At 42.9% G+C, this 26728-nt stretch overlaps 1 protein-coding gene across 4 annotated transcripts in view; it reads left to right on the top strand.

The window, feature by feature from the left end:
- The window catches only part of hspg2 (heparan sulfate proteoglycan 2), a 189327-nt gene that overhangs the window by 139084 nt on the left and 23515 nt on the right, over positions 1–26728 (top strand). For all 4 annotated transcript variants that reach the window (XM_072449265.1, XM_072449264.1, XM_072449263.1 and 1 more), the window contains 13 exons: positions 3106–3228; positions 4555–4707; positions 5066–5226; positions 5930–6007; positions 12021–12156; positions 13137–13288; positions 14286–14430; positions 15169–15312; positions 16992–17126; positions 18127–18317; positions 19241–19436; positions 19636–19815; positions 21967–22227. In XM_072449265.1, coding sequence (XP_072305366.1) covers positions 3106–3228; positions 4555–4707; positions 5066–5226; positions 5930–6007; positions 12021–12156; positions 13137–13288; positions 14286–14430; positions 15169–15312; positions 16992–17126; positions 18127–18317; positions 19241–19436; positions 19636–19815; positions 21967–22227 — 2055 coding nt within the window. The remainder of the gene's footprint in view (positions 1–3105; positions 3229–4554; positions 4708–5065; positions 5227–5929; positions 6008–12020; positions 12157–13136; positions 13289–14285; positions 14431–15168; positions 15313–16991; positions 17127–18126; positions 18318–19240; positions 19437–19635; positions 19816–21966; positions 22228–26728) is intronic.

Below are 26728 nucleotides of genomic sequence, written 5' to 3'. Positions count from 1 at the left end.
AATTTGAGAATGTTCATTGTTGGCATATTCAGCCTCTTGTCCTGCAGATGGTCGTGTCTTCTAAGCAGAAGTCACTGCTTTGGCTGTGTGATGTGATGTGATTGCACTTGTGCTTTTGTTCCTTCATCATCATTTTAAAGCATACAATTAATACATAATGACTACCTTGCTCATCTTGGTCACGGTAGGCAGCATTGAGGGCAGGTGTCATGGTAACTAACCAGTTGTACATGGGCAGTGCGGCTCCACCAGATTCTAAAACTTCAGTGGCTCCATTACTGCAGAGAAAGTGCATGTTATTATGGACTACTCCCTGTGAATGTAGAGCTCTATTTATCTCAGCAGCATCATTATTTTAGCTGAACACTGCAAAAATGTATTGTCTATGAATTAAATAGCTTGAATTCAGAACATTAATCTTGGTTTATAGTTTTGTGAAGTTTAGATTTATTTACTTGTAAGGCTAAGCGTATAAGGCCTATTTCAATAGATTTGTCATCATCATTTATTTATTTCCAGACTCAGGGTCCATAGAACGAAGACAGCAGCAATAAAAACAAATAAAATGTAAATTGCAATACTGTATACTGTAGTGGAATAAGATTTGTTTCTTATGAGACGTGCATTTTTTGTTCTACAAAAGCAGATGGAAGAGTTTGCTTCAAATAAAAAACTATATATATATATATATATATATATATATATATATATATCACATACTTTATACATCACATATATATATATATATATATATACACAGTATGTATGTATGTATGTATGTATGTATATTGCTTGAATCAAATTAACATTTTGAATTCAAGCCACTTGTAGATCATCACTTTTGCAGTGTCACCCATTTAGTTGTCATTGTAGGACACCATTTTCAAAAGTGTCTCCACATTCAAAGAGATGTCCCTCTTTCACGTATCTTTGCACTTTTTCTTCAGGAGACAGTCTTTTCTTGAACGTAGCTGTCATCTGGTCTTCAAACATCATACTGTGCTTAAAAGACATCACATTACACTCTGGTCGCTGCACTCAGATGTGGTCAGATGACTGCAGACGTAGAGTAGTCGCTTTGACACGTCGGTCAGTGTAATCCCTCATTCGTCCATTGTAGAAACAGATTCAGTTGTAATCATCTGGACACTGTTAAAAGCTGTGTCCAGATGACTACAACTGAATCTGTTTCTACTTTGACACTTCAGATTAATGACAAAATAACACTTAGCACTTAAAGACGCTTGTCTTCACGAAGATCTTATTTCTACAGCTGGAATGCTCGATTGTATGGTATGAAACGTAGATATCTGGCTTTTCCACCAATAACAAGTTGCCAAAATTATAAATAGCAAAAATAATAAATAAATACATTAAAAATAAACCTGCTATGATGAATTTTAATTGTGACGTGTCGACTTTAAAAAAAAAAGGTTAAACTAGTCGTATCTTGATCATCGTGATTGTTGGACTGTACAGACTGTAAAACATACCTAAAGATCTTTTTATTACAACGACAGAGGTATTATTGCAGCAAAAAGTCAAAGAATAAACTATTTTCATCATAATATAACAACACAACACAATATAATAACTATATCCATAAATATTCTCTACCTTTAAGTCCTCTGTCAAACTATCCTAACCTTTATTGTATTCAAAAAGTCTGTGTTCAATAGAAAGAACTGTTGACTACAAATATAATCATGGAAAACGCTCCACAGATCCGACCTGTAACTGGGCTTTCTGGTCTCCATGGAGATAGATACTTTCAATGCTATACTGTGGAACATTCCAGTCAAAGCAATAAGCAGGATTAGGGTTAGGGTTAGTCATACAATCCACCAGAAAAGTCATGCCGTGTGTATAATGTGTCATAAAACACCACAATAAAGGTGTTTTTATATGAAGTTCACAGAGTTTAGTCTCCTACATTCCCTTTAGTCTCCTACATTCCCCTGAGCAGTTCTGCGGCTGCTCCCAAAGCCTCACACGCCTCGTCCTTGTGAATAGAGCCTTTCTTTGGCCGTGTCACTCTGGGATCATGAGGGATTGAGTATGAATCTGCAGGACTGGCCCAAACGCCCAGTGCCCAGAGGGTGTGCCAAGGCCCTGATGCCACGTCCAGTTGGTTTTGTCTGGACAGGAGGTCACAGGACACTGCCAAAGCATCCTCGCCAATTCCATTCCAATCAAAGGCATTTCACACTGCTTTTTCCTGTACTTCTCATGCTGGTGTTTTCTTTAGGCGCGCAATGCAAAAAAACACTTGAATTCAGAATAATGATCTTGATCTCAGTAGATGAGTCTTTCTGAAGGTTATTTCACTGTTATACCTGGATTGTTTGACAGAAGGCAGTACTTTTGTTGTGTTTACATTCCAACTAATTTAGTTTAGTTTAATTGGCATTTGTATTCAAAAGAAAAATAATACATTGAAAACCAAAAACAAGTACTTAACACAGTACACAGAACAAACATTGGAAATACATTACTAAACACTAAAAGTACCAAGATTACTAAGTTAAAAAAAATGGGTTTAAAATGGGTTTTTATTTTTTTATTGATTTGGACACATTTTCTACCAGTCTGCTTTTATTTCAAGCATTCCGGCCGGTCACTACTTAAAACTATTCATCTTAGCTTGACACAATTTGACTTATTGTAAATTGAATTTCACTTTTCTTCATTAAATTGAGTTTTTTTCATTATATGTACAGAAAGGTTGAATCACTATATCACAGATAATACAATTCAATTCAATTACAATACAAATCAATACAACTTTCCCCATGTGTGGACAATAAAGGCATATCTTATCTTATCTCAATTCCATGGTTATATGATCGTTGGAGGACAGCCATTGTTGTAAAGTATTCCCTAAATTGTCCCATTGTCCTATAGTGAGACAATGGGACACTTAAAGATGGCGGATGTCCACATTCACCTTTATAATCTCATCCTAAATCAGTCAGTCGAGGTCTAATAAATCATTCAAACTGCTCAAATCAGAGTTCTGAATTCACGTGGTTGAAAGTGGCGCAGACGTACGTTTCTTTGCAGAGCGGTGTAACTTGTGTGTTGTGCCTGGTTCTCGTCCCGCAGCAGCAGACGGGGTGCAGCCTGTGGCCTCGGTCAGTCCCTCGGTGCTGAACGTGCAGCGGGGCCAGAGAGCCGAGTTCCGCTGCACGGGGACAGGAAGCCCCGCGCCGGCCGTCGAGTGGATCGGTACGAACGATCAGTTTGGTCAATCAGAGCCGATTATAGATGTCGCAGTTGGAAAGTTGTGCCACATTGGTATTCAGAGCAGGGTGGGCATCTGCGTCGCTCGTAATGTGCTCCAATTCAACCTGCTGCCCTGCCAGTTTCAGCTTCAGCCATCGTGCTTTTAGAGTAGAGCTAGAGTAATCAGATCACACTATGAGAACATCTGATTTGACAAGAAATGTGATTATCAAACCTGGTAATACATCAGTTAATGTAATTTAATTTTTTTTGGGGGGGGGGGTAACTGTTGTATTTGGAGGACAAGGTGCAATTCTTTTCAAAATATATTTCAATCTTTAACATTTTCTTTTATTTTAGTCTTTTCAGTTATTACTTTTCTTAAGCGTCATTTTCCTTGTCAAAACTGCAGAAAGAAATCAGATTACTGTTTACATGACATTTCTGAAAACTCTACTACCGTATTTTCCAGATTATAAATCGCTGCAAAATAAATAAAGTCGCACCAGTCAAAAAATACATAATAGAGAAGAAAAAAAACATATATAAGTTGTACTGGAGTATAAGTCGCATTTTTTGGGGAAAGTTATTTGATAAAAATCCAAGCCCAAGAACAGACATTTCATCTTGAAATGCAGTTTAAAATAATAACAGATTAGAGAACATGGTGAATAGGTGTACGTATGCTAACGCTAACACCTTCAGCTACATGAGGCACAGACAGAACTGTGGTAAGTGTCTGGTATGTTAACGTAACATATTAACAGTTATTCAGATAACTATAGCATAAAGAACATGCTAACAAGTTTACCGAAGCATCAGTATTACCCCAAATCACTAAATCCATTGAATTCTTCTTCCTCTGTGTCACTTCTAAACAACTCCACAAACTCCAGAGGAAGAGGAAGTGCAGATTCTTCTTCTGCGTCGCTTAGAGCCTAGAGCGCCCTCTTGTGGTTGTGAAAATAATCAAAATGTGAAATGCGGTTGTCAGTGTGAAAATAATGAATAACATCACATATAAGTCGCACCCTGGCCAAGACTATGAAAAACAATGCAACTTATAGTCCGGAAAATACGGTAATCAGATAATGATGAGTTTTTTGCATGTAAACCTAGCTTGTAATTATAGTAGTTATTATACAATTCCGATTTTAGCTGAAATGTTTTAAACAACATTTCCCTATTGCTATCACCAAGTGTCCAAAAATCCCAAATATTTCTACTCCAAATACCATGATGAAATCCTTATACTTTCGTGTTGCTGTGCGGAAGGTGTTGCTGGGTTATTTTGAATGTGTTCTTGTCTGAGGTGTGATGTTCCCTCAGTGGTCCCGGGGAGCAGGATCAGTCCGCAGGCGCAGGTCCAAGGCGGGCTGCTGTCCTTCTCTGCCGTGGACGTGTCTGACGAGGGCGAGTACATCTGCAAGGCCCTGAACACTCACGGGGAGAGCACGGCCAGAGCCTCACTCTTTGTGCAAAGTACGGAGCTCGTATTCCCCACATACTTGATAAACAGAAGAAAAAAACCTTCTATCCGGAGGGTCAAATACACTTCATTAAGTATACCTTGACCTTTAATGTAAATATCTCTTTATCTGTTTATGTCTCATTAATTGAACTTGAGTATTAATTTCGTATCGCTGATCTCAGAGGATTTCTAAACTGTTCCTAAAAAAATCCTAAAAAAAGGATTTCACTGTAGTTTTACTGTCATAAATCGTATTGTTTCATCTCTCAGTAATCGTAAGACTAAAATCTGATATTGTGCCGTCCGTAGTGCAGTGTTAATTGGTAATATCATTATAATACATTGCATTACTTGGTTGTGCCCCATCAGAGTCCAGCCCTGGCGGTTTAGGGACCCAGCCCCAGGTCCAGGTCAGCCCACAGTCCTCTGAGGTCCATGAAGGAGAGACTCTGAGGCTGTACTGCAGGGCGATAGGATCTCCCACGCCCAAGCTCACCTGGCTGAGGAACGGAGGACCGGTGCCCCCCCAGGTGAGGCACACCCCCTCCTGATGCCTCATCTGTGTTCACTATAGCACAGGTTGTGTTCATGTGCACTCTGAAATAAAGATGGAGGGCAGGGCAGGCCTTTGAAGACTCAAAATGCAAATGTTTTGTTCTAGTTTTTGGTTAGTATCTGCTTGATGAATCAGACTACACACAAGGGGCAGTTATTTTAAAGTAATCTGTGTCATGTGTTAAATGTTGAATTAATAACTCAAATTATTAGCATTTTTTCAAAGATTTGTTGAGATACCATTGAGTTTTGTATTAAAAAGCATAAAAACGTAGCTTAACTTAATTCATCTCCAAATAGACAGAGAGATCATTATCTTTGCTTCTGGAAATGATCTAAAAATATACATACACTTATTAAATGTACAGATAATCTAAAATATACACGATGTTGACAGAACATTAAGCCAAGAGTTTAGTCCGTTGAAAATCACTATTATGTTAAATTTGTGGACCCAATCTCAAAAAAACTGTGATCTGGTTCAATATTTGTGGATCCTGCCCTCCATCTGACATATTTCCTCAGTTCCATTACTCCAACATGAACACAAAGCGCTAAATCCCTGTCATTCTGCAGGTTTTATCCAGTAACAGTTCACAATTCCTGAATGCTCTGTGATGTTTCATGTTGACCCTCTGTTCTTCCTCCGGCTCCTCTCCGCTCTGACGTTTTGCTCAGGCCATTCCCTCTCACGGTTTCCATCAGTTTAAAAGCAACAGTCTCGATGCGTTACAGAGACGTATTGGAGAAATGCAGGTCTGTTCATCTGTCCGTCTCTGTCTCTGTCTTTTGTCCAGCAGTCGACTAACAACCATCATGTCCGAGTGTCCACTAAATGCATGGTCAAGCGTCCACTCAAAGTAATGACTATGTTGACTCTAAATAAACGTATTGAATAATTATGTTGTTTAAGTTTATGGTCATTGAAAGCGCCAATTTTTAATCAAACGATAAGGTAACATGTTAAAAATGTACTTAAATCTAGCGCAATAATGACATTATAAGACGATACTATTATGTTTAATAAGTGGCTGTGACAATGTTTATGCACTGTACAGAATATGGACAAGAATGAATGGCATAAATTTGAATTATTAAGCCAAATTCACAAACTACAGATTTGCTTCAGCGATAATAATATGCGATAATAGCAATTTAATAATACAAATATAAACTGTGGCAAAATAAAGGTACGCAACAACTAAGGAGCTAGAATGAAAATAAAGTGTGACGGAATATGAATATGAAATGTGTCGTATGAACAGTGCAAAACTAGCAGTGCGATCAGATAAAGTGGATGAGGCGAGTTAATTAAAGTGCTCATGAGTCAATTCGTTTAAAGGTTCGAGCCGCAACGTGCGCTCTTTCTCCATTTAAAAACTGTAATAAAACCAACACAGAGGCGCTCATACACGGAGGACACACCGACATCGGCTAAACATCACACAGAATGCAAATATGAACTACTTAAACTGCAAATCTATAAGAATAAAGTCTACAGTAGGTGGCAGTAATGTAAGACTTGGATCCAACCGCCATAAAACACCAAAGAAGAACAAAGTTATCCGTAAAATCAATATTGGATTTGAATAAGGGCAAAAAACGATGAATTATTCGAACAAAATCTCACACATCTTACTTTTCAAAATTGTTGTTTTCAATTACCGTAACAACAGATTGAAAATGTGACACAATATATTTATTTAAAGTCAATATTGTGTTTATTTGAGCGCACGCCTGGTGATTTACAGCTAGTTGCTAACCCTGTAGAAGTCTTTTAGCGCCAGTGTCGTTTACCAGAATCTTGTGTCATTTAAGGTATTTTAACATCACAAACACTTAAATATCAACAATGCCATGAAGGAAAAAGCTGATGATAGATTTCTGGGGAAAACATCCAAGGTAAAGAGGACAGGGAGAGAGAATAGGCCGGGGAGGCTCATGGATCTGCTGCTGTGGTGGAGAGGACGGGATGTAACAACGCCTAAAGGGTTTTTGAGAGGCGAATGTGTGATTGTGATGTAGGACTGAGACTTCCTGCTCGGTTGATTATTGTTCTAAACTAGTTGCATGTAATGTGTGCTGTGCTTGTTCTTTGTTGTCGCACTCATCTTGGTGTTTCATGCGTCTGCGTTCTGTTTCGTCCACATCACCTCATCGTCGTCGCTCTGGCTCTCTCTGGTTTAAGACCTGGTTTATTTCTTAACCTTTGTTTCATCTCAATTCAAGCCGAGTTAAGACTTCTCTCAGTTTTAGTCTCGCCCTGTTACAGACCTGGAGTCATCCTGGCACAGTTCTAGTCCAGGAGTTTGACCTGGTCTCACCCTTGTTCAGTTTATCTCCAGTATCATTTAGGGTTATTTTAGTTTGTTGGTGTTGTTTGGTGTCCTATAGACCCTGGTTTAATCCTCACTTTCAAAGGGAATGACAAGGAGTTCTAACCTCGGAGACGTCTGTGGTCTAAAGTGCAGGCCTTTTCAGCTCAAACATGCTGATCCTTCCATTTTTCTTGACTGGTTTAGTCCTGGTTTTGTCCTGGTTTTGTTCTTTTTTAGACCTGGTTTAGTCCTGGTTTCGTCCTGGTTTAGTCCTTTTTTAGACCTGGTTTAGTCCTGGTTTCGTCCTGGTTTTGTCCTTTTTTAGACCTGGTTTAGTCCTGGTTTAGTCCTTGTTTAGTCCTGGTTTAGTCCTTGTTTAGTCCTTGTTTAGCCCTGGTTTTGTCCCAGTTCAGTCCTGTAGTCCCAGTTCAGTCCTGGTTTAGTCCTTGTTTAGTCATGGTTTAGTCCTTGTTTAGTCCTGGTTTAGTCCTTGTGTGGTCATGGTTTAGTCCTTGTGTAGTCCTGATTTAGTACTGGTTTAGTCCTGGTTTAGTTCTGGTTTAGTCCTTGTGTAGTCCAGATTTAGTACTGGTTTAGCCCTGGTTTAGTCCTGGTTTAGTCATTGTGTAGTCCTGGTTTAGTCCTTGTTTACTCCTTGTGTGGTCATGGTTTAGTCCTTGTGTAGTCCTAATTTAGTACTGGTTTAGCCCTGGTTTAGTCCTGGTTTAGTCATTGTGTAGTCCTGGTTTAGTCCTTGTTTACTCCTTGTGTGGTCATGGTTTAGTCCTTGTGTAGTCCTAATTTAGTACTGGTTTAGCCCTGGTTTAGTCCTGGTTTAGTTCTGGTTTAGTCCTTGTGTAGTCCTGATTTAGTACTGGTTTAGCCCTGGTTTAGTCCTGGTTTAGTCCTTTTGTAGTCCTGGTTTAGTCCTTGGTTAGTCCTGGTTTAGTCCTTGTGTAGTCCTGGTTTAGTCCTTGGTTAGTCCTGGTTTAGTCCTTGTGTAGTCCTGGTTTAGTCCTTGTGTAGTCCTGGTTTAGTCCTTGTGTAGTCCTGGTTTAGTCCTTGTGTAGTCCTGGTTTAGTCCTTGGTTAGTCCTGGTTTAGTCCTTGTGTAGTCCTGGTTTAGTCCTTGTGTAGTCCTGGTTTAGTACTGGTTTAGCCCTGGTTTAGTCCTGGTTTAGTCCTTTTGTAGTCCTGGTTTAGTCCTTGGTTAGTCCTGGTTTAGTCCTTGTGTAGTCCTGGTTTAGTCCTTGTGTAGTCCTGGTTTAGTCCTTGTGTAGTCCTGGTTTAGTCCTTGGTTAGTCCTGGTTTAGTCCTTGTGTAGTCCTGGTTTAGTCCTTGGTTAGTCCTGGTTTAGTCCTTGTGTAGTCCTGGTTTAGTCCTTGTGTAGTCCTGGTTTAGTCCTTGGTTAGTCCTGGTTTAGTCCTTGTGTAGTCCTGGCTTAGTCCTGGTTGGTACTAGTCTAGTTCTTGTTTGATCCTGTATTGTTTCACAGACGTCTCACGTAGCAGTTGTTATTGGGGATATTTTGTACAGTCCTCTGGTTCCCCTCGCTGTGTACAGTTCTCTGGTTCCCCTCGCTGTGTACAGTTCTCTGGTTCCCCTCGCTGTATACAGTTCTCTGGTTCCCCTCGCTGTGTACAGTTCTCTGGTTCCCATTGCTGTGTACAGTTCTCTGGTTCCCATTGCTGTGTACAGTTCTCTGGTTCCCATTGCTGTGTACAGTTCTCCGGTTCCCCTCGCTGTATACAGTCCTCAGGTTCCCCTCGCTGTGTACAGTTCTCTCGTTCCCCTCGCTGTGTACAGTTCTCTGGTTCCCCTCGCTGTATACAGTTCTCTGGTTCCCCTCGCTGTGTACAGTTCTCTGGTTCCCATTGCTGTGTACAGTTCTCTGGTTCCCCTCGCTGTGTACAGTTCTCTGGTTCCCCTCGCTGTGTACAGTTCTCTGGTTCCCCTCGCTGTGTACAGTTCTCTGGTTCCCCTCGCTGTATACAGTTCTCTGGTTCCCCTCGCTGTATACAGTTCTCTGGTTCCCCTCGCTGTGTACAGTTCTCTGGTTCCCATTGCTGTGTACAGTTCTCTGGTTCCCCTCGCTGTGTACAGTTCTCTGGTTCCCCTCGCTGTGTACAGTTCTCTGGTTCCCCTCGCTGTGTACAGTTCTCTGGTTCCCATTGCTGTGTACAGTTCTCTGGTTCCCCTCGCTGTGTACAGTTCCTCCTCTGGCCTGTTTAGTTCTTTAGTTCTGCCTGACAGAGCCGTTAGCCTTTCCCAGGGGCAGTCGTGCGGCCGAGCAGAAACTCTGTGTGCTCTGGTCAGCGGCTGCTTTGAAAACTCATCAGAGGAGTTCAGACGAGCCTCGAGCCCCCGCGCGCTCACGCTCCAATGGGTCTGAGCCAAACAGCTTTGTCCCTGATGCCCCGACGCCCCCGGATACAGTAATCCACCCCCGGGCCCTCCTCCCCCCAGTGAGGTGTTCACTAACGTTATCACAGAGCATTTTAAGCCCATCTCTGTGCACCATGTGATCCAGAGTGCAGACAACAGCATGAAACATCTGTTATTGTTATTGCCAAAATCAATATTTGAGTCTTGATTTGAGGCTCATTTGTCCAGTGAAGTCATTCATTTTCTTTAATCAAGTGCATGTTTTACTCCTTTGACAGCTCATTTGACTTATTGGAACTAAATGCATCTTGTCCCAGCTGCTCAAATCAACTTGAGGCGGCCTAATTTCTCAAATGGATGAAACTCTTGAACGAGATGTAAACGTATTCGACTTCAAACCTTGTCCAAATGACTTTTGACTCTTTGAAACCTTTTCAAATCAAGATGAATATGGTGAGAGTTAAAGGCAGCGCTGCACTTTACACCAGGGCAAGAGCAAAGTAAGAAGGGGAAAAAGCACGGCAACGATTGTATTTATGCTTGTTAAAGAGATACATCTGTCATTAGTTTATGGGAATATGAATCATCTTTACCCCATATATATAAACAGTGACCAGGGAACAAAGAGAATGCAATTGATGTCCTTTTATCATAATATTACTATCACCAATATTTTTAACCTGATTTAAGTGCTAACGGGGGAAAAATGCAGAAACAGTCAAACTGTTCTTTCTATTGTGCACTTTTTAAATACATTTTTACCACAAAGTGTTTAATAGAACATTTTAATTAGATTTTTTTTTATAGATATATAGTCCCACAGTCTTTGTTATAAAAAGTTTTGGCATGTGTTTTAGAGTCTGTGTAGTCCAAGAAACATTTTTTTATAGTTTACTAGTCACGATCAGTCAATTAACCATCAGCCTTACTTTTTAAAATACTTTTGAAAACGTTCATAGTTTTTTGTATCCTGTAATATCTGGATATAAACACAAATACAAAGGAATGTATTTAACTCATATAGAAATTAATTTCATTGCAGCAAAGTGAGTGATGAGTTCCCATTGGTTAAATGCTTGTCATAAAGTTATAATGTGCTTTCCAGGTGGTATAAAGTGTAGTGTTCATGTCTTCTTACACATTAACACTGTCGTTGCTTTGGGCTCACGTTTGTGAACAAATGTGCTACAGCTTCTAATCCAGAAGAGAAATCCTAGACGTCCGAGCAGTAGTTTTAACACGCCGCGTCTTGTCCTGCCGTTCTTTGCTGCAGTAGAGCTTTCTGTGTTGCTCGTAGCTAGTGATTAGTCAATGTTAATATGTCAGAAAAATATGTTTGGAGAATCTAAAGGGCGTGAGTGACAATTTAGGCAGAAAAGCTCATGGCAGCTTGTGATGAACTCTTTTCACGTTCAAAATGTGTTTTTGGATCTTTTGAACTGCTTTGAAAAGAGACAAAAAGTGTGTAACGTAACGATCATATTCAAATATTTGAAGAATTGTATATTTTTTCTGGTTCTGCTCGTCTCCATGGAGATGTCATTGCTCAGTCTGGAATGTTCCACAGCATAGTGTTACATGTATTGTCTATATATCGTGTGTTTATTTATTTGTAGGTATTTAAATGACTGAAATTGGAGTTAACAATTCAATATAAAGCGTTTTGTCTGGCATAAAACGCTCTTGTTATTGTTATAATTGTAATTACTTTTAAAATATCTTGAAAAACCTCCATGGAGAGTGATACGTTTAAAGCCATACTATGAAACATTCTTGACAAAGCAATAACATGTACATGGAGTCAAGCGGGGGGCGGGACATCCACCAGAAAAGTTACATAGTGCATCTTTAGACTGCAAGAGTTTTTAGGATAAATTAACTTATTAAACGTGAACCAGTTTATGCATCACCTGTAAAACTTCCAAAACGTCACTTGCACCTTGTAGATTTCTTTATTTGTATTAAAACAACAGGTAAGTGCCCTTTACGTGTGTCATTTTAGTAAATACTTTGTCTTTAAATAATGCTGTGGTTGTGGACTTGTCCCTGCGCCTCGTGTCTCCTCAGGCTCGCTCGGACCGCACGGACATGGGCACGCTGCTCATTCCCAACATCAGACAGTCGGACTCGGGCGTTTACACGTGCGTGGGCAGCAACAGCGCCGGCTCCAACAGCGCGCCCATCAAAGTCACCGTGCTCAGAGGTACGGGGGGCCGCGGGGGGTCTCACTGCAAAACCCCAATCAAGCCACATTAAAACATAATTCAGACGGAAATCCAAAGCAACAATGGCAAAGACATAATTTCTCTGCATAACTTCAGCAAAGAAACGTTATGTTCACCTCATACGGCAACAGTTGTAGTTCTGTTATAGACCTAATTTAGAGCTGGTGGTACCTTTTTATCTTTCCCTGTTTGTTGTTAAGTCAGGCTCTTTTTCCCAGTGTGAATGTTGTGTAATGCCATGCAGTGTTTTTGTAACGTCAAAGAAAAGATATATTGTTATTAACACGGTTTTGCTTCCCTGCTTCCCTTGACAACAGTAGAATAGTTACTGTTACTTAAAAAAAGACAATTGCACTTGTTACAGTCACTAATTACTGAAGCTTCATATGGCATATATTCTCGGCCTGATTCTCCTGTAGCGCCTCCCAGAGGGGAGTAGTGCACTTCAGTGTTGAGTCTTTCTTGAAGTATTTAATGTTTTGTCCTCTCTTGACCACCGTAGATGTGCAAAACATGTTATTGCTTTTAAAACCAAGTAGAATGAGCTTAAATGTGGATCTTATTCTATCAACAAAATCAGTTTTAAGATGCCAAGAACGTTTTACTCACAGATTAGATTATTTGTCGAGCTGTTTTTACTGTGGAGGCTGAATGCTGAGTACTGATGAACCAATTGAGAAAACACCATCTTTTTTTTGGAAAAGCAGATTATCCACTTTTTGTTGCTGTGAAGCTCTGGATCTTCCTTCATCTACATTATTTCAGAACAATCAAATAAACCCAGACTCTTTCCTCCACAATGGCATCCACAGGTTTCAGTTTTTTTCTGATGACAAATAACGCCCACTGCAATAGAAATAATAGTCAAAACAAATGATCAAAACTCCTCAAAGTGACACATGTAAAGGGAAACTGAAATGTATTTGTTATTCTGTGTTTTCTAATCACTTCCTCTCAGCGGACCACATGTCGTCAGGCGTCACCATCCAGCCGGCGATCGCAGACGTTCAGGAGGGACAGAGCCTGGACCTGAACTGCTTTGCTCCTGGAAACCCGCCTCCACAGGTCACATGGTCACGGGCCAGCGGACGCCTCTCGTCCAATCACCAGGTGTGATAAAAGTCCCTGTATCCCTCTATTATTAAGATAATAAATATTAAGCTTATTGTGTGGAGAAACGTCCCGATACAGTTACACCAAACAACATGGATATGCATTTTTTTCTTTTGTTCTCATTGTCTAATTAATTACCATCCATCCATTTTCTACCGCTTGTTCCCTTTCGGGATCGCGGGTGACTGGAGCCTATCCCAGTGACTTTGGGCCTTAGGCGGGGTACATCCTGGACAGTGGCCAACTCGTCGCAGGGCAGACAGACAAACCAGCTTTTTAAAATTCAACTTTCTGAAAAGTAAAGTTAATGTGACATAAACAGAATCACATGTATGATCACTTTGTCTTGATTCTTCTTTTTTAGTTCTTATTTTGAACTATTCAATCCCATTTATTTCACAAATAAAACATGTTATAACACGTGTCACATTAATAAATATGTCAACAGCATTTCCATTTGCACTATGTCTGACCCAACTGTAGATTTTGTGTATTATATATTCAAAGTATCTAGACAATGAAAACAACAGAGAAAAGAAAACTATAAAACAAATAAAAGGCATAAAAACAATATACAAACCATTCAATAAACTGTAACAATCACAGTTATTGATTAACCTGCATTTGTATTGATATTTCTTGAAATATTTTAAATAAACTGTAAAGACATACTTTTAATTTGCTACATTTTCTTTATATAAATAGCATATAACTTATGCAATCATTATTGTAAAAATGTATTTCTGTAATGATGACACCAACATGTTTCAGAGCAATTTCTTCTTGTTGTTGGCACTAAAACATATACATTTTAGTGCCAATTGTAGATCATTATAATTCAACTTTACTGCCGTTGTCATGTGTATGTAATAAGTCTAGATATGAAGGGAAAGTCCTTGATAATAACATGTTAATAATATCACTATAGTGCTACACACTCATTATAGTTCCCTGTATCATTTTATCTTGACTTTTATGAGTTTTGTGCGTGTAGATTTTGGGTAATCAGCTGCGTATCCTGTCGGCCACCGCTGAGGACTCTGGGGAATACATCTGTCAAGTGAAGGGCCCCTACGGAAGCCCGGGAGGTCAAGTCCGCCTGTCCTCCGTCTCTGTGTCCGTGACTTCATCTAGCTCACGTAAGTCTGGAGTTTGTAAATGAGATGTGCTTTTAATTACAAGCGGAAGGCGGGCTGCTCCAGATACAAGTCGAATACTGTTGTTTTTTCCCTGCCTTTCCTGAGCTCATCAACGTGAAACAAAAACAGACTCAAAGCTTAAACTGAATTAAAGCTTTTAACCACAGTTCCCGAGTTCTTTTCCCAACGTTCATGTGCATTTTCCTCGTAAAACATCATCAACATGAAAGCAGGAAACAATATTATTATCACAATATTCAGCATTCACAAATAAGGGGAAAGTAAGATTCAGGGCAAAGATATTAGATAAGGAAGTTGACATGGTAAAGCCTGATGTGTTGTCTTTGGAAAGGTTTGAATGCCTGTGCTCCACTTCTGTTTGTCACTATTTCTAACACTTTTCAGCGCTGGCTTGGTAATATCATCAAGACAACACCAGTTTTATTGTCACATTTTCCAGGGCAGCGTTGCATTGCCTATTTATTTGATTAAATATGGCAGTGTAGGAAATGAAAGCGGTTCAGTCATCCATAGACGAAGAGCGGGCGCAGCATGGGAGGATGTGTTTCTCACACTTCTCCACTTTCCTGCTGCACACTCGGCCCGTCGTAGCCCAAAGTGACCTCACTAAACGCTTCTCCGCGCTGCCGTCCCATGATCTCATCCCCGGTCTCCTCCTCTTGTAACGTGGATGTTTTTCTCTGTGTTGACGGCCCGTTCTGCCGGTGTGTGTTGCAGGTCTGCAGAGTCCCATCATCGGCACGGAGCCTCACTCTGCAGCGGTGCACGTCGGGGAAACTGTCAGCTTCAGGTGTAAAGTTTACAGTGGAGCTGAACCTGTGAGGATGGAGTGGAAGGCCTCCGGCAACCAGCCTCTGCCAGGTACAGGGCTGCGCTGACGTGATAAGCTCCTCAAAGCCCTTAATACTATAAAACTATATATATTAGGTCTGTTTCATTCACACTGCGTTTGTGGTAAGCTTCTTCTCCAGCCTCATCTGCCATGGGGCAATCTGACAATGACGTCTCTTTAACCGGCCTTTCTTTTTTCATATATATCATTTTAATGTTATATTAACTAACAAAAAACAGTGAGCTTCAACATAAATGAACATGACGAGCCACTGAAGACACATCTAGACAGCTGACGACACATACAAGCAGGCGTTGTCCCTCCATGACCTGCCACATGCTATAGTGTCCAGCATTCCCTCCTGCCACAGTTTCACAGTCCCTGCTTCACTCGTCCAGTAGAGCTCTCACTCTGAAGTCTGGATGACCACGGTAACCAGTCAAATCAATCAAATCAAATGTTATTTATAAAGCACAATTTGTACAAAGTGCAATTCAAAGTGCTTTACAACGTTAAAGACACACAAAAAAAACACAACACAGTGTATAAGAACACAATTCAGCGAGTGTCACGATAAATAAATACAGACATAAAAACAGCTTAACATGGCACTGGTGTTTAAAATATTAAAAAACAGCTAAAAGTAGTCCCCTTAGCTTAGATTCAAACACGGTCCAACACTTTCCTCCAAAGCAGATCGACCAATGGGAGCATGTATCAAAGCACCAGAGGCATTTTAACCATAGAACACGCCCATCTCAAACACTCACACAGATTTGAGGGTGAAGTGTCTTGCCCAAGAGCAGTTGTTGAGATCAAACCACTGACCTGTGGCTCAGTGGGAAAAGGATGTACAGTAGCAACCCTCTGAGCTACAGCTGCCACGTCCCTTCACTGTGTGTCCTGTCACCGTGTGTCCCTTCACCGTGTGTCCCTTCACCGTGTGTCCCTTCACTGTGTGTCCCTTCACTGTGTGTCCTGTCACCGTGTGTCCCTTCACCGTGTGTCCCTTCACTGTGTGTCCCTTCACCGTGTGTCCCTTCACTGTGTGTCCCTTCACTGTGTGTCCTGTCACCGTGTGTCCCTTCACCGTGTGTCCCTTCACTGTGTGTCCCTTCACTGTGTGTCCCTTCACCGAGTGTCCCGTCACCGTGTGTCCCTCCACCGTGTGTCCCTCCACCGTGTGTCCCTCCACCGTGTGTCCCTTCACCATGTGTCCCTTCACCATGTGTCCCTTCACCGTGTGTCCCTTCACCGTGTGTCCCTTCACCGTGTGTCCCTCCACCGTGTGTCCCTTCACCATGTGTCCCTTCACCATGTGTCCCGTCACTGTGTGTCCCTTCACCGTGTGTCCTGTCACCGTGTGTCCCTTCACCGTGTGTCCGTGTGTCCCTTCACCATGTGTCCCTTCACCATGTGTCCCTTCACCATGTGTCCCTTCACCGTGTGTCCCTTCACCGTGTGTCCTGTCACCGTGTGTCCCTTCACCGTGTGTCCGTGTGTCCCTTCACCATGTGTCCCTTCACCATGTGTCCCTTCACCATGTGTCCCTTCACCGTGTGTCCCTTCACCGTGTGTCCCGTCACTGTGTGTCCCTTCACCGTGTGTCCCGTCACTGTGTGTCCCGTCACTGTGTGTCCCTTCACGTGCACTGTCCTCTCCAAATGCACAAATAAAGCTTATTGTCAATGAAATGTGTGATTGACAGAAAACATCAAAGTCAGTCCTGATGGTTCTGTCCTCACCATCGTGGACGCTCGTCCCAGTCATCACGGAGCGTATCGCTGTGTGGCCAGTAACCCCTTCGGCATCACGCAGACCATAGTGTCTCTGATCGTCAGAGGTAAGCTCACAGTCACCAACAATTATAGATCTTTGATTATGTAACATTTGTAATGTATGAATAACGTTTGGGATCACACAGCGAACGGAAATCTGAAAATATTGCAGCATCGATTTGTATCAGAATTTTTTTTGTATCAGTTGTCAAAAAAATAAAGTCTCACTTTTTCAGGAAACGTTCAGAACACCGCGCTTCTCCTCCTACTCGAGTAAAAGTGTTGGTTCCTCTTCCCTCTGTGAGTCATTCAACCCCGATTGATGACTTATCCAGCTTTGGTGCTTTGACCCCAGTAAACGACAGTGAGCCTGTGTTAAAGGTGCTTGTAGTAAATGAGTGAAGGAGTCTTTCCCCCGAAGCCTTGACGCTGGTGGTGGTGACGGAGGAGAAAGCTCTGGATGTGGTGGAGGAGGGTGTCACTGAGGAGTCGGAGAAGCCCCCTTTTTAAATACGGCGGTTACGTCCCGATAGGCTGGAGAAGGGCGAGGACAGGGGGCTTGCTCAGTGATGATTGGCCGAGCCGAGCAGGGGACGGCTTGTGACCGAGATGCAGTACTGTTTAGATGATTGACAGGAGCTGGAGCGACATCTAGAGCGAGGCAGAGGAAATTTAACAAAGTGTTTCAGATGGAAATACTGCTAGATCTTTATGTTGACAGTATGAAATGATTTTGTTTCTTTTTTTCAGATATTACTTCATTTTTTAGTCTCCTTTTTGTGGTCTTTCCTTTGAAAATACCACATTCTATGCAGTATTTGTTGTTTTATTAATCCAATATTTCAATATTATGTCCAGACAGTTACTCTTCTGTTCTCCCCAAGTACTTTTTTGAGTATTCTTGATTGTGCAATACTATTTTAGTAACGTTACTCTTACTTGAGTAACATTTTGGGCAACTTTACCCCCTCTGAGTGAGCGTGAGCTGCCTTTTCCCTCCCTGTGCTTGAGAACGGCTCCCTCTTGTGGTGAGTGTGGATGACATTCTCTGTGGCGTTATCCCAGGCACCACAGAGTCCCCGTTGGCCACCGTGAGTCCGGCTGGTCCACTGCGCGTCAGAGTGGGTGACCCCATAAACCTGGAGTGTCAGGGTTCAGGCGAGTCCCGCGTCTCCGTGTCCTGGCACAGGCTGGACAACAACCGAAAGATCATGATGAGCAGCGCTGTTCCCATGGAGTCCAACGCTGTCATGCAGGTAAGGGTCAGAATACGATATATATTCAAACGAGATTGAACCATTAAATAAAATTGACCCAAAAGGAGCAGAAATATCGCTTTATACCCTTGTTCTGTTGATCTCAATAGTTGTTTATGTCTCTTTTTGTGGTCATTTTTTTTTGTTTTATTTATAGGTAATATATTCAAGATTCAAATACCTCCAAAACAACAATATTACAGCAATATTTTATTTTATATTAGTTTATAAATTAATTAGATAACACAATCAAAGACAATAAGAACAGTACAAGCACAAATAACACAACCTTTTCCCCAACCTTTTCTCTCATAAGGACCGGTGCAATCTGAAATTTTTTTCCCCGGGACCAGTTGAGTAGGGCCAGTAACAACAGTGTATAATGTGCACAAACCCTTGTTCTAAATAGTTTGTAATTGTCTTATTACTGATTCTTGATGTTTATTTGGCTCTATATTTTCATAGTAAAAAACTGGGACAAAGCAATGGACTATAAAACGCAAATAAAGTACACTCTGGGGCCCAGCAGCACATGGGCCTGTCGTAGAAGACTTGGACAAAACATCATAAAGTTATTCTGCCAAACTTGTGTTAAATGTGGTGGAAAAGGAGGGTTCAGTCTAGACGGAAACTGTGTTCAATCATCAATCTCTCTGTTCAAATCACATAATGAGTCAAACTGAATAATTTAACAATACGCAAAAGTTATTTAGGTGTATTTTCTGTGTTTTGGTTCTTTGGTTCTTTAAGCCAGTTATCCAATCAGAAAGCTGTGATTTCCAACATAACATTGCATTTCAGGTTCAGTTGTGTTCAGTTATGTTCAAACCAGACTCTAATGTCACTTGCCCCTTTCACTGTCTCGGTCCTTCTGTCATGCACTTGAAGAGACACGTTTCTATATATCTTTGTCCTTTGCCCAGATCCTGGTTGCTCGTCCTGAAGACAGCGGGACGTACGTGTGTGTGGCCCGCAACGGTCAAGACTCCACAGAGGCTAAAGTGGAGGTGTTTGTGGAAGGTGGGGCTCAGCTTCCTTCGGTGCCCCGTGTTTCTGTGTCGGAGCCCCTCATGATCGCGGTGGAGGGGCAGACGGCCTCTCTGCGCTGTGACGCTCAGGGTGAGAACACTTTATTATTACTATTATCAAATATACCCTTAAGCTAGAATACGAAACGGGAAAAATAGCATGATATGTGATCTTTAAACATACTTGTTCAGACTTTTTCTCACCATTCTTTGCTGTGTTTTAAACTACATTATTTTTTCATATTCTTCCCCATAGTGTGTTTGAATGGTTGTATTTGTATTCTTGGTAGGTTTCCCGGCTCCGAGCGTCTCGTGGTCGAAGCTGCGTGCTCCTCTGCCCTGGAGACATAAGACCGTGGACAACACTCTGATCCTGCCCGCTGTGGGACGACAAGACTCTGGAGAATACATATGCACGGCCTCCAACAACATGGGCGTGTCCGAGGCTACCGTCACACTGGACGTGGAGAGTCAGTTTTAAATAAATATTCTTTTCATTTCATTGTTTAAACACAAAATAATAGTCAAAACAACAACTCAAAGAAGGGATCAACGATTAAATGACACGTATTATCCTTTGTTTGTATTGTTCGTGGGCTCTTGGCCTTTAAACATGGTGTGCTTTGGGCTCTGATGTTTTAGAACTTAAAATAATGTCAATTCACATATAGGAACTTGCTTCGACGCAAACAAAGTGCACCAAAACTCCAGGGCGTTCGTTTGCCATCTTAGTTAGTTTATTCTCAGCACCTCACAAGCTCAAATATTCATGACTCAAATCCCACAATGCACATCATCTCTCCTCCCTGTTCAAATAACACACCTCTCAGAGATGTTGTTTCAAATGTATTTGTGGGTGTTAAGGGTCTACAGCTACATTAGCCGTTCAAATGAATCAACAAGGGGGTCAGGGGGACCTTTTTCATGTATTCTGGTGCATTGTAATGTGGTCCAGCCGGCTAAAGTAAGAGTAAAATGTTGAGGTTTTAATGCTATAAAATGATGAGATTAAACTGTGCCAGGAGGAAGTGACTAAAGTCACTTATTAAAGGCGTTATGAACGATTTTTCGGCGATTTGAGAACTCAGGCGGAAGTGCGCATGTGCACTCCCCCGTGCGGACCGATACAACACACACGTGCGCTTGTTTATTAGCGCGATGGATCGCATCGCATCTCTCGTCTCCCGTAGATTTCCGTCTCTTCTGAGTCAGCTCGAACTGTCTTTCTCCGTCTTCATTTTCTCCCGTACACTGAGGGAACTATATTATGATAGATCCATGCTCTTAGACACAGGGAACCGTGCTGCTCTCCTGGGGACGAGCCGGACGCGGCTGCAGGTGAGCAGTAGGTGCGTTTCATGATTGATACGTGGCAGTCCACGCCACGAGGAAATAAGAATCAGATTTGGGCCAAAAAAATTGTCCATTCAACCTTTAATACATGTGTGTACTTAATTACTCAATACAATATTGGCTATGAAAAATAGTTAGGGTAGTTTGTTGAATACCAAGTTAAATACCATAAAACACTATATATAGTATATAGTATTTGTTAATACTAATAACTATATGTCGTTATATGACAATTAAAGCAATCACCACTTAACATGGATGAATGGACTGCAATAGGATTCACTCATCAAAACATAACACAAGGAAGGTCCAGTACAAACTGACCAAACATCAGCAAAACTACAAATATGACAGTGATATAAATTCAAATGAACATTCTCTATTTAATTGAAAATGTAAAAGTAGTAGTTATCCTTACTAATTTATGTAGAAAAAGCTTCAGTTGTAGTCATCTGGACTCATAGTCATCTGGACTCATTGTCAAAGACTCTTGGATGAGAGACGAAACGTCTATGTGATACAACTGAAGCTTTTTCTACAATGGAACACTCCTGGACGAATGAGGGATTACACCGACTTACTAATTTATCTTTTACTGCTCCAGACTGTTCCTTCTTGCCAAAGTGACAAAACAAGTTATATTAAATTAAACAAATGGCATAAGCATTGATTGATTAACAATTAACACCAATACAACTAGACAAAACTAGATGAAAAGACTGCGTTTCTGCCACTTTTATGTTATAATTTTTAGTATTGTTTTATTACATACTTAATTATAATAGGCCTAGTTATTTTTCACTTTTCAATTTACCAATTTATTATAATTAATAACAAATAGTCTAATGGTGCTTTTTAAATCAATTGAAATGTTTTATTGCTCTATTAAAAGTTGCTTAGAATATAAATGCTAGTTCTGATCTGAACATCTCACGCTGGACTCTGCATGAAACAATGCTGCGATGTGATTGGCTCATGGACGTTACACTCAAAAACCTTTACATTCCTCTCGTTATCCTATTATGTATTAAACCTACTGGATCTCTACAAACATATGCTTAATCCATTATATTATTCATATTTTAATTTAAATGCTCCTTCTTTTAATTGTGTATTTTCATTGTAATCTTGACTCAAATTCAATGCAATTCTACAGAAAAATTACAATTTGTTTCATTCTTGCACAATGGACATTGTGCCGATGTCTTGAAGAGCTAGAAGTGCTCCTCCGTGTTTTTGGAGTGCCCCTCACACATGTGTCCCCTCAGCTCCTCCATACACCACCTCCACGCTCGGCGACGTGGCGGTCCGTGTGGGTGAAGTGATCCGGCTGCAGTGTCTGGCTCATGGCACGCCCCCGCTCTCCTTCGCCTGGACCAAAGAGGACAGAGACCTGCCCCCGAGAGCCGAGGCCGAGGGCGGAGATCTGCAAATCAACCTGGCAACCGCTGAAGACGCCGGCAGCTACAAATGTGTGGTCAGCAACCGAGTGGGCAGCAGCGAGGTGGTGGTCAACGTCAATGTCAGATGTGAGTTTTCTTTCACGTTTTATGTAAAGGAGTGTTTTAGGAGACGTGAATAGAATAACCAGAAAGTATACTCAAGAGAACTCGAGTACAAAGTGGTCCAAGAATGACTCTAGGGTAAAGTATATTTGGGGAAAACATTTAATTTAGAGTAATTGTTGTTGATTCTAGCAAGGACCACGCCACAACAATGAAATACGAAAGAATGTTTATTGATAAGTCATGATGAGTCGATGAGAGATCGATATGAGAGAGATCGATATGAGAGAGGTCGATATGAGGGAGGTCGATATGAGGGAGCTCGATATGAGGGAGCTCGATATGAGGGAGGTCGATGAGGGAGCTCTATGAGGGAGCTCGATGTGAGGGAGCTCGATGTGAGGGAGCTCGATGAGGGAGGTCGATATATGATACGTCATAAGGCGCTGGTACAGCTGGCAGCCCGGTGTAAACGCTCTCTCTTCTTTCTCACACTTATTGTGCTTTATGTCCTATATTTTGTAAATATAGTTAGTATATTTTTTCTATTTTACTGTACGATAGGGACACGCGCTGGAATAGTTTTTTAATTCAACTGTTTTGGACTTTTTTCGGCTGGATTTGAGCGTTTTTCGTTGTGTTGTTGTGATGTGAGCTAGCTCCGAGCGAGCCCACCAGCCCCCCCCCCGCGCCCTCCGGCCGCGCTAAAGTACGGCGTGTCGTCGGTACACGTTTATATACACGTTTATATGAAAGAGGAACTTCACGAACGATCGGGACACGCACTGGAATCGCTTTAAATTAACTTGTTTTGACTTTATTCGGCTGGATTGAGTGTTTTCGTCGTGTCGTTGCGATGTGTTTTGGCTCTGAGTCCCCCGGCCCCGCCCCCGGCTCCGGCCCCGCCCCGCCCCCCGGCTCCGGCCCCGCCCCCCGGCCGGCGCCGTACCGCGTTTACACAAAGGAGGAACTGATGAAACTGCGGAGAACAGTCGTCTTACCCGGAGATCGTCACGTTATCCCGTCGCGATACGGACCTAACCTAATACTGATGTGCAATTCTGTCGTATGTGCAATTGCTGTTGGAATTCATGTGCAATTCATGTGCAATTACTGTGAAATTCATGTGCAATCTATGTGCTGTCGTGACACATATTCATGTGCAATTACTGTCGGGATCACATGCAATGGTATTTATTTATTTATTTGTCTATGGGAGTTTTTATTTATTTATAGGAGATCTTCTACTGAAAGTGTTTTTCAGACTTCCTATAAGTGATCTGTTCTTCTGTATCTACCTCTGTATCTACCTGCGTTGCACCAATGAAATTTCCCCATGTGGGACAATAAAGGAATATCTTATCTTATCTTATCTTATATGAGGGAGGTCGATATGAGGGAGCTCGATATGAGGGAGCTCGATGAGGGAGCTCGATGAGGGAGCTCGATGAGGGAGCTCGATGAGAGAGAGATCGATGAGATGAGAGAGAGAGAGAGAGAGAGAGAGAGAGAGATCGATGAGATGGCTGGGTAGAGACTCAGGATGGGGGCTCTGTCTCGGGTAATCAGCCCAGCCGATTCAGAACCCCCAAAATGATTTAAATGAAGGGAGTTGATCTGGATCTTGACGTAAGCCTGGCTGAAAATAATGTTACGAGTGGCACGGGGGAAGAGGAGCTGGATAGCCAAGCACTCTTGAAGAGTAGCTGGATGAAATCAAAAGCAGTCCGTCCGTTACTGAGACGAGGGTTAATTCTGGTACATTTGAATAGTGTTTTAGCGTTTGTGGTCGTCGACGGAAGCAGATGGAGAATAAGATGCAAGAGTGATAGGATTGAACGGACAGTCGATAGAACTGGATTTATGGTGGAGTCTCCTTGCTCCGGAGTGGAGAGCGAAATGTTTGCATGGATTTAGGAGTTGACGAGCTGCGGGTAGCAAAGAAGTCAATATGAGCGATGAACGAGGGAACTTAATTGAGATGAATGAGATTGAGAATGAGAGGAATGAAAGATATGAGGGTAGTAGTATTGAGGAGTAGGAATTGAAGCGATCGTAGAGCGTCAGATTTGGGACGGTGCATCGAGAGTAGGAGTTGGTCAATTACGGTGACTTGAGTATGAGCAATGCAGGAGACGGATTGATAGAGGGGAATAGACTGAGGATTATGAGTTGCGCATAATAAGATATCCCTTATTGATCTACTAGACAGGTGTAGAATAAGCCTTCCGACTGATCAAACCCCCAAAATGTCCAGAACGATAGTGGGGTATAATTCTGGCATTATGTGAATGCCTGGTAGAGGAGACTAAGCGCCTGAGGACCGTGTAGTACGCACTGCAGCTGGAATGGGTTGGAAGGGGCCGGAGCGCTCCGAGCGGTCTCCAATGCACCGATTGATGCGCGGTGGATAAGGTGCACGTTGAGAGATGTTTCTTCTGAAAAGAAGGAGGGAATGTGAGATGGATGAGCATCTCGGTGCCCGGTGACTGTTCCGGAGAGAGACTGCTTCCCAGTGCCCGATGAGACCCTGGTGAGGACGCAGAAAAGCTTGAGTGGGATGTGGGATGAATGGGGAAGGGGTCGAATGGTTTGGATGAAGGGGGGGGGATCGAGCGGGATGAGTGATTAAGGGAGGGATGAATGAAGAGTCGAAAGATCGAGTGGAGAACGGACTCGAGCAGAGGGTCGAAGGAGAGACTGTTGAGAACCAGAGGGGCGTATCCCGGTGGCTCTGTGGTAGACGTCCCTGTGCCCGGTGGCTCAGAGAGAGGCTCTGGGAAATGAATACATGGATTGGGGCGAGCATGAGGACGCTGCCGTGGGTCGGGGCGAGCGCGTGGGCGCGGCTGCTGATGAGATTCGTGCTTGGAGTGAACATGTTGCCGGCGGGGCTCTTAGCGAGCGTGTGGCTGCGGGGCGGGGCTCTGAGCGAGCGTGTGGCTGCGGGCGGGGCTCTGAGGATGCGGAAAAGCTTGAGTGGGATGTGGGATGAATGGGGAAGGGGTCGAATGGTTTGGATGAATGGGGAAGGGGGGGAATAGAGCGGGATGAGTGATGAAGGGAGGGATGAATGGCTGCTCTGGGGCGAGCGTGCTGCTCTGCTCTGGGGCGAGCGAGGATGCTCTGGGGCGAGCGTGGATGCGACGCTCTGGGGCGAGCGAGGATGCGACGCTCTAGGGCGAGCGAGGATGCTCTGGGGCGAGCGAGGATGCTCTGGGGCGAGCAAGGATGCTCTGGATGCTCTGGGGCGAGCGTGGATGCTCTGGATGCTCTGGGGCGAGCGTGGATGCTCTGGATGCTCTGGGGCGAGCGTGGATGCTCTGGATGCTCTGGGGCGAGCGTGGATGCTCTGGATGCTCTGGGGCGAGCGTGGATGCTCTGGATGCTCTGGGGCGAGCGTGGATGCTCTGGATGCTCTGGGGCGAGCGTGGGCGAGCGTGGATGCTCTGGGGCGAACGTGGGTGAGCGTGGATGCTCTGGGGCAAGCGTGGATGCTCTGGGGCGAGCGTGGGCGAGCGTGGATGCTCTGGGGCGAGCGTGGATGCTCTGGGGCGAGTGTGGATGCTCTGGGGCGAGCGTGGGCGAGCGTGGATGCTCTGGGGCGAGCATGGATGCTCTGGGGCGAGCGTGGATGCTCTGGGGCGAGCGTGGATGCTCTGGGGCGAGCGTGCTGCTGGCGGGTTCTGAGTGAGCTGTAGTTGTAACTGAGCTGTAAGTTGTGACATGTGGGTTGGCTGAGGGCTGTAGCTGAGAGTAGTAGCTCGGAGCTGTAACTGAGCTGTTGAGCTATTGAGCTGTAGCTGTAAATTGAGCTATTGAGCTGTAGCTGTAAGTTGAGCTATTGAGCTGTAGCTGTAAGTTGAGCTATTGAGCTGTAGCTGTAAATTGAGCTATTGAGCTGTAGCTGTAAGTTGAGCTATTGAGCTGTAGCTGTAAGTTGAGCTATTGAGCTGTAGCTTTAAGTTGAGCTATTGAGCTGTAGCTGTAAGCTGAGCTATTGAGCTGTGAGCTGAGCTATTGAGCTGTGAGCTGAGCTGTGAGCTGAGCTATTGATCTGTGAGCTGAGCTATTGAGCTGTGAGCTGAGCTGTGAGCTGAGCTATTGAGCTGTGAGTTGAGCTATTGAGCTGTGAGCTGTAGCTGTGAATTGAGCTATTGAGCTGTGAGCTGTGCGTTGAGCTGAGAGATGTGAGTTGCGTTGAGCTGCGCGTTGAGCTGCAAGGCGAACATGGTAAGATGAGGTAGCATGAAAAGCTAGAGCTGGGGAATTTTTTTTTATTTTTTTTTACTTAAGGTAATATGCGAATGAGAAGATGAGAACCTGCCGCAATGCTAGAAACAGAATCTTTGAAGATACCTGTGGCTAACATGTGGCGGCGAAGCCAGACAGCTGAATGTGACATGAAAGTAATTTAGTGGAAGCATGAATTGTGAGCCTACGAGGTGTGAAGGTTGCATGAGAAAAGAAAAGGAAGCTTGAGAGTTTGTGTGAGAAGAGTAGGACCGATGAACAGCATAAACAG

This window comes from Eucyclogobius newberryi, unplaced genomic scaffold (genome assembly GCF_026437365.1).
Source record: "Eucyclogobius newberryi isolate DKJ021-1_F unplaced genomic scaffold, fEucNew1.0.hap1 SCAF_17, whole genome shotgun sequence".
Classification (NCBI taxonomy): domain Eukaryota; kingdom Metazoa; phylum Chordata; class Actinopteri; order Gobiiformes; family Gobiidae; genus Eucyclogobius; species Eucyclogobius newberryi.
This window is presented reverse-complemented; position numbering and strand designations above follow the sequence as displayed.